This window comes from Netta rufina, assembly GCF_964035555.1.
Source record: "Netta rufina genome assembly, chromosome: 21".
NCBI classification, from domain to species: domain Eukaryota; kingdom Metazoa; phylum Chordata; class Aves; order Anseriformes; family Anatidae; genus Netta; species Netta rufina.
The window spans coordinates 11,103,438-11,111,479 of record NC_140145.1 but is presented as its reverse complement, the minus strand read 5'-3'; the positions used below and the strand labels follow the sequence as shown (position 1 = coordinate 11,111,479).

Genomic DNA, 8,042 nt, shown 5'->3' with positions numbered 1-8,042 from the left:
GCTGCTGTCGCTGCTGCTGCTGCCAGTGCTGGGCACGGGGCTGGCAGCGAGGCTGGAGCCCGTCCTGCCACAGCACCGGGGTGAAAGCTGCTGCCAGCCCTCCGACAGCGAGAGGGAATGCACTAGATCAGGTGGCTCCGATGTTTCTAGCCAAAGAAATGGGAGGATTTCAGCTGCTGTCAGCTGGTGCAGTTGAGGGACGGTCCTTGAAGAAACCTGCACTAAAACCCTTGGTAAGGTGAAGGAAAGGTGTCTGTGAGATGGTCGCCTGAGCCAGACGGGGCAGGGAGCGCTGAACAGGGACAAAACGAAACCACCTCTTCTCTCCCCGCCTCTCCTCCCCGTTTTGTTTTTGTTTTTAGCTTAATTGGTCTGTATCCTGCAATCCTACCCACAGGAAAAATGACACATCTGAAAAAAGCAGGAGGATTTCTTTAAAGCAGTCTTGTTCTTTTTTTTTGTTGTTGTTGTATTTTTGGTGAATATATATAGAATTGCCTGCAAGTTGTAAATCGAATTAAACACCATAGTTCTGAAAAACAAAATTCTCAGGGCTGTCTGTTGATTTCAAAGCTGGTGAAAACAAAGCAGGCTTTGAAATCTCTCCTCACGGAGCATTCTCCCCCCCTCCCTTATCATCTAAAAGATGGGACTGATAATGTTTGGTTTTTTATTCTTCTTTTGAAACAGTTGAAAAATGGTGTCTTCTCAATTAGGATGAAAATCCCCGTGTTTTTAATAAGGTCAGTGTAAGGTCTTCCTTAGCACGATGCTGGAATGCCTCAGTGCAGATCCGGAACTGCCGCTGAGAAAAACTTCAGTGTCTCCACAGAAAGTCCAGAGCCACATCTGCGCTAGATGTGCCAAAGTTGCTGGCTCTGGGGTAAGGTTTTTCAGCTTAGGAACCGGTCGCTGCGTTTTTAAATAACCACTCCTTCGTGCACAGCCCGGCTCAATGGCTTTTGTTTGTTTTTTTTCCTGGCAAGCTGCTGCAGCAGGGGCAGATCCTCCTCGGTCCCCTGCACGGCCCGGCCGAGGGCAGGGTTTTGGCGGCTGCGTTCTTTCCGCGCTCCCCTTTCGGCGAGGTAGCAGCCGGTAACAAAGAGGCCTGGCAGCCCGGGCAGACGGGGAGCGCTCACCACTAGGAGATGCAGTTGGATACTGAAGGCTGGAGAGCCTTAAAAAGCAAACCCCAAAACCCGAGCCAATAAATCCGCACTCTGGTGAACTTTTGCCTGCGAGCGTTGCAACAAAGCTGCTGGTGCCGTGCACGTGAAAAACCTCTCTGTTAGGAACCTCGGGACGTGGAACGCCTCCTCCAGGCCCTGCTGGAGCTGCAGCCTCCTGGCCATCCCCGGCCGTGCCGTCGCTCATCGCTCCCTTTCTCCGTGCCACCCCTGCTCCGCGGCTGTGCTGGCAGCGCCGTGCTGGCAGAGCCTCTCCACAGAGCGCTGCGGGCACCGAGGCAACGCCAGCGGCAGCGAGGCATCAACGAGACCAATTGTTTGACAACGACATATTCTGCATTTTAAATGCTCTTTGATTTCCTGGCAGCTCCCCCGTGCACTGCCCCTCCGTAATGCTGTCTAAATAACATTTGTCAGGTGAGGCCGCGTCTGGGCAGCGGGCAGGCCAGCCCGCAGCGCACCGCCAGTGATCAGGGACTGCCGACAGCCGCCGGCCGATCAATCCCAAGAACTTACTAAATGATAGATGGAATATAATATAAGTCATTATTTCCTCCTTACGCGCGAAAATGAATTATTCAGTGAAGATTTAGCCCCTTTTTATTACGACACTGAATTTATAGCACACACAAAACATAAATGCAGATTTCTCCTGCAGCAGCGAGACGAACTCCTTCTCCAGGCGGCGTGCGGGAGGTGCAGCCGTCCAGCAGCGCTGCACGGCGTGGACGAGATGTCCCAGCAGGAGGGGCACACGGCTGCCATGCGGGCGATGAGGACCTGCACCTCACTCAGCTGCCTGCTTCCACCTTCCTTAATGGACGTGATATTTTCAAAAGCCCCTGGCTGGTTTAGGAGCCCGACAGCCGTGTATTTCAGAATCACTGAGGCCCCCAGGACGCGTGTCTCTGGTGAGATGCAGAACCAGGTGTTAGTCAGGCCATCTAAAAGCTTACCTAGCGAACTCAGCGCCTCAATTTCCGATCTGTGAAGCGGGGTTGCTGTATGTTGAGAGGCGACCAGTGAGGCTAAAACCTGCTAACGAGGAGTAGGTGCTGTGAGAGTGCGTGGACAGATGTGTAAACGCGGGTTCAGCTGTCTGCAGCGCTACCAGCCACCGGCTGGTTGGGGTTATATCGATAGCCATAACTTTCCTTGTTGTTGGGATAAATGCTCCAACTTTTAATTGTGCGGCTAGGGACAATACTACCACTGAGCAGCAGTTACAGATGTCAGCTTCACAGTTCATTAGCTCCTTCCAAAAGTCTGTTGGGAGCTCGGATCTTTAGCACGAACGCTGGTGGCCAGGGAGGAGGAGAGTGCGTGCTCCCATCGTGGTGCCCGCGGGCATCCCGGTGTTGGGGTTGCTGCAACCCGGCCCCTTCCCTGGGGTTGTGCTGGCTGCAGAGGCTTTGGGAAGTGGCTGTGCTGGCCCCTCTGCTGCCTGCATGCACACATCCAGGGCGGTGAAGGTGGGTGCCTGGGTCCTCTGTGCTCGGACCAGGCGGCAGAGACGCTTGTTCTCTCTGGATCCCATCCAGAGATGTTACTAAAACTTGCTGCTTCCTTCTCCTACCAGGCAGGGAATCCCCTGAACAGTAATAAACCGTCCACAGGCACTCCTCTGTACTGCAGCACTTTTCATCTTGCATTAAACATGAATAACTAATCAACTCAGCGCAGGCCTGCTGATGAGAACCCCACGGCACGTGAGCTGCAGACGCTGCTTTCACGGCGCGGGTGACGGGCAGGACTGGGCAGCGCTCACCCCATGAGCACGCTGCTCCTGCACGGGGGCTGCAAGCACCCCCGGTGCACTGGGCCCGAGCCACTGCAGGTGGCTGCTCGCCCTGGGGTGAGCAAGGGGTGCAAATTCTGGAAGCTAAAGCTGTGGCCAAGCTGTGGCATTGCCCACTCAGAGATGTTCGAGCCATCACTTAATGTTTGGGTAAGGCATCTCTGCTGGAAAGGGCTCTTGGTGTGGCTCTGCCCACCAGCTGCCCCCTGCTCACCCTTTCCGTGCTCCCTGTGCAATTCGGCAGCGGGGTCAGGGAGGTTGTGGGGTGCCCTAACCCAGGCCTCGCTCCCCTGACGGCCGAAGCAGCCCCGGGGCCGGGGTCAGGGCTTGGGTTGGTGCTGGTGCAGCTGCTGGAATTTGACAGACACCCCTGGAGATGTGGGGCACAGCGGCTTGGTCCTGCTGGGCGGGTGGCCTGCACCCCTGATGGGGGCTACTTGGGGGGAAACTGAGTGCAGGCACCTCATGGAGCCGTGCCAGCAGCTGGCGGCCCCGCACTGCTCCCACCTCCTGCCGCAGCGCTGCCGGGCACCGAGCGGGAGCAAAGCTGAGGCTGGCACCGGGGACAGCGGGGTGTGGAGTGCTGGGATGTGGGGACACCGGGACACTGGGGTGGGGACACTGGGATGCTGTGATGTGGGGACACCGGGCTGACACCGGGATGGGCACACCGTGACCCCGTGCTGCTGGGCTGTGGGGGCCACCGGGACACCGCGCGGGGGCCACCGTGCCACGGGGCCGCTCCGCCCGGCTCCCTGCCGTCCCCTCACGCCCCCCCGGGCCCGGCTCCGCTGCTCCCCCTGCCCCCCCCCCCCAACACCCTCCCCGTCCCCTCCCGTGCCGGCGGGGGCAGCGCGCTCCCGGCGCTCGCTCCCGCTGGGCGGCTCGGGGCCGCGGCGGGCGCGCGCGCGCGCGCCGGTGACGTCGCGGCCGGGCCACGCGACGGCGGCGGCCCCGCCCCGTGGCGCGCGGGATGGAGGGAGGGGGGGGGGGGAGGAGGAGGAGGAGGAGGAGGATGGTGGCGGGGGGAGGGAGCGAGGGACGGCGCTGAGCCGAGCCGAGCCCACGTGTGACGGCTCTGGCCGCTGCCCCAGCGCCGCTCCGGCGAGAGCCTCCGGTAGCGGAGGGAGGAGGAGGAGGAGGAGGGGGGAAGGGAAGGGAAGGGAAGGGGAGCGGAGCGGAGCGGAGCCGGGCCGGGCGGGGGGCGGGCGGGGGGTGGGGGGGCTGTGGGGGCTCTCTGTGGCTCGGCGCGGCTCAGCTGCGGCCATGGAGGCGGACGGGAGCCAGGCGACCTCGGGCAGCCCCGGCGAGGCGCAGCACGACCCCGGGTAAGTCGGCGGGGAGGCGGCGGCGGGGCTGGGGAACGGGGAGCGGGGAGCGGGGAGCGGGGAGGGGGGGGGGCGGGGGCACGGGCACGGGCCGGGCCCCCCCCCTCCTCCTCCTCCTCCCCCCCCTTGCTCCCCTCCTCCTCCTCCCGTCCCCTCCCGCCCCCAGCCCCGCTCCGCTCCGCGCCGCCGTGCGGTGCCCCGTCAAAATGGCCGATCCCGCCCCGGCGCTCAACCCCGCTCTGCTCTGCCCCCCCAGCAAGATGTTCATCGGCGGCCTCAGCTGGCAGACCTCACCAGGTAGGCGCCGGGACCCCCCCGGCCCCAAAAAACACCGCCCCCCCCCCCTCCCTTTCCTCACGCCCCCCCCTTCCCCTCCCCATTTCCCCGGTCCCCCCCCCCCCCCCACACTCCCCTCGCCCCGCGCTGCCTCTGTGCTCTTCTCTCCGCAGACAGCCTTAGAGACTATTTTAGCAAATTCGGGGAGATCAGAGAGTGTATGGTCATGCGGGACCCCACCACCAAGCGCTCCAGGTAACCCCCCCCCACACCCCCTCACGCACGCACAACTTCGCCCGCGGGGAGCGGGGAACCCCCCCCCGGGCCCGGCCGGCACCGGGCGGCAGCGGGGAGGGGACGGGGCCGGGAGCGGGGCTCGGGGTCGGGGTCGGGGTGGTGGTGGGGGGGGGTGGGGGGGGGTGTGGGGGCGGCGTTGCCTCCGTGCCGCCGCTCCTCCGGTGCTGAGCGCCCCCCGCCCCCCGCTCCCTGTTCTTTGTCTCTCGCAGAGGCTTCGGGTTCGTTACGTTCGCGGACCCGGCGAGCGTGGACAAAGTGCTGGCCCAGCCCCACCACGAGCTGGACTCCAAGACGGTAGGTGCTGGGGGGGGGGGGGGGGGCCGCGCCGCGCTGTCATTGAGCCGGGCAGCACCGGCCTCCGCCGTCCCTTTCTTTTTTTTTTTTTTTATTTTTTTATATTTTTTTATTAGCCCCCTCCCGGAGTTCACTTTTACAGCGTTTCCTCTGGTAACTTTTCTTTTTTCCTTTTTCCTTTTTTTTTTTTTTTTTTTTTTTTTTTCCTCAATCCGAATCTTCCCATAGCAGCCGCTGGCTCCTCCCCCCAGCCTTGTATTTTATCGAGCGGTGACATTGAGAGGAATTGTAGGGGGAAATCTAACTTTTTTGGTGTTCCGCTGCAGCAGGCTTTCCGCAGGGAACTTTTTATTCGCTGCGATCGATTAAATTTCCTTAGCGGTGCGTGTGTCTCGGGGCAGGGGTGACTGACCATCAGATCGCCAAAGCTGCCTCTGGTGTCACTCCTGAAGCCTTTTTTTTCGGAGAGGTTTTCCCCTGCCCGGTAATTTTGGGGAGCTGTGCGAGAGCTCCAGGTTGGCGGTGGCAGAGCAGCCCAAGTCCTGATTTGTTGTCCTTTCTGCAAAGCTTTTTGCTACGCTCAGCCTCCAGTGGGTAACATAAGGAGACCGCTCACAAGATTATTCACTTGATCTATTTTTTAGTGAATGTTACATTTGCGTGTGGTTTTTTTTTGTTGTTTATTTTTAAACATGAAGTTCACCCCTTGACCTGACAGTGCACGTTCAGCCTTGGGTCAAACAATAGGTGCCTGGTGTGTGCAGCGCTGGGCCCTGTTTTCCTCCCTGCAATCGAGGCCACGCAGAAGGATGATGAAGTTTGCGTGTGCCTTACTTTGTTTCAGTGCTCAGCCTCAGCAAACCTGGAGGGTGGGGGAAAGGACGCCGGTAGAGGTCATTTTTGCTCTGGTACCGATCGGTCTGAGGAGGGTCGTGTTTTGGGAAGGGAAGGATCGTATTGGTTCAACTGTCTGGCAGAGAGCTTCTGCTGAACGTATCAAATGTGTTCGTTGCTGTAACCGTCCTTTATAGCGTGCATTCTGGAGCTGAAATGTTTTAACGCGAGCGTGGTGGTAGGGAGAATCCTGTCTGAGGGCTGGAACATCCTGCGTGTACCTGGGCGGATGAGATGCAGTTAACGGAGGAATAGAACGAGCAGGGAGCAAACACGAGTGTGTGATTTTTAATGTGATTTCTGTGAAAACAAAAAAACCCAAAGCCCTTGTAGAAGCAGGTGGAATTTAGTGTTTCAGTTTGACCTACAAATTCTGTTGGGCTTGTCTGAACACGTAGCCCATGCTTTCACATGCCTTAATAATTTGATTTTAGGTTTAATCAGATATGGTATGATAACTGATTCTACTGTGCTTCAGAGATTAAAGTCACCAGACTTTCCGTGTACAGCTGTATTCTCTATGTGTTTTAAAGATAAATTTAGATAAGAAGAACAAAGACAAACAGTATCTTGAACGAGAGTTTAAAAAAAAAAAATCATGGGAGGACACCTTGTCTCATTTCTGCCTATAATTAGGTCCTCCGCCAGCTTTTTTCCTTTATCACCATTTAGTCTCTGCAATACATTAATTTTCTTTTCCTTGGGGAAGGGGTGAAAAGCTTGACCAGGACAAATTTGCCTCGATTTTGATTGTGTGATAATGACTGAATCAATTTGAAAAACAAATCAGCCTTACAGTCAGAATGCAACCTAAAAGTAACGCACAGAGCTAGCCAGGCTCCCTTTCAGACATTTATCTGTAAACGTATTGTAGTAACTGTTCTTTAGTATAACATAGCATTTGACTCTGTTTCAACGTTCAGCACAGGAGGCAGATCGGTTGGGTATTGGCATGGAAACGTCGCTCTTGTTTACAGTTACGTTAAAAGCTTTGTTTAGGTAATGGCCATTCATATCAGAAATAGTATTATAGTCATTTCCTAGAGGACTTGTAGATACAGTAAGTAGAATTGTACCTAACTAACTAATTTTTTTTTTGGTAGAACTTTTTTTTTTTGGTTGTTGTTTAAATAGTTGACAGGGTTATGCAAAAGGTATGGATTTGACATGTTTATTGGTAGTGTTCGTCTGAAAATGCTGATGGTGTGCATCCAAAAGTTCTCGTGAAGGAAAATCACCGATTGAAGAAACAAGTGCTGTTGCTGTGGTGCAAAGAACTCCATGCTCTTTGAACTGACCTTCAGAAGTGACTGTTTTGCCTCAGAATTTAATGGCTCTCCCAACTTTTTTTTTGCCAGTGGGACTCTGCAGCATTGTCGTTCTGGTGGGACTGGCGTTCTCCTTTGTTGAGAAATCTTTGACTTGAGAAGCAAACATAGAAACGTGCATATTTGCCTGTACCTTTAGGTATCTCTGTGGAAAATCCATACCTGTTGTATTTCCCCAGTAGACAAATGCCTAGTCAGTGCTGAATATATTTGTAGATAATGTTAATCTCTATGAAAAGGTTAGCTTTCTAGATAAAGAATTCTACTTTTTATGCTTTTTGAACAATTAAGTGGCATGTAATCGCTCATTTCTCAGGTATGTTTTAAAAAAAGGAAAGATGCTCTATTTGTATCCGATGCAGACAAATTAGTTTATCAGTTGCACATCAAATGTTTGTGATGTTTGCAATTTTGACATATTAATTGAGTAAAACTGCTTTTTAGGAGAGGCCCGTGGTTATTTATGAGTCAATTCACCACAGGAATGACAATACCAAATTGAAATATCTCCTTGTTCAGGGTTAGCTGGGGGCGTGGGGTGAGGGGGGAGTGGGAATATAACAAAAACCAAGCCCAAACTATCATAGGCTCTACTTCTTTACATATACCTTAGGATGATCAGGATTAAAGTTTGTTATGC

The 8,042-nt window shown here is 55.3% G+C and overlaps 1 protein-coding gene across 10 annotated transcripts in view; it reads left to right on the top strand.

Moving 5' to 3' along the window:
* The first annotated feature begins 4,219 nt into the window (after positions 1-4,219).
* Positions 4,220-8,042, top strand: part of MSI2 (musashi RNA binding protein 2) — a 224,535-nt gene continuing 220,712 nt past the window's right edge. For all 10 annotated transcript variants that reach the window (XR_014619051.1, XM_084299764.1, XM_084299765.1 and 7 more), the window contains exons 1-4: positions 4,220-4,313; positions 4,570-4,610; positions 4,763-4,844; positions 5,096-5,180. Coding sequence is in view for 9 of the 10 variants with exons in the window: in XM_084299764.1 (XP_084155890.1) it covers positions 4,252-4,313; positions 4,570-4,610; positions 4,763-4,844; positions 5,096-5,180 (270 nt within the window). In the remaining variant the exon portion in view is untranslated. The remainder of the gene's footprint in view (positions 4,314-4,569; positions 4,611-4,762; positions 4,845-5,095; positions 5,181-8,042) is intronic.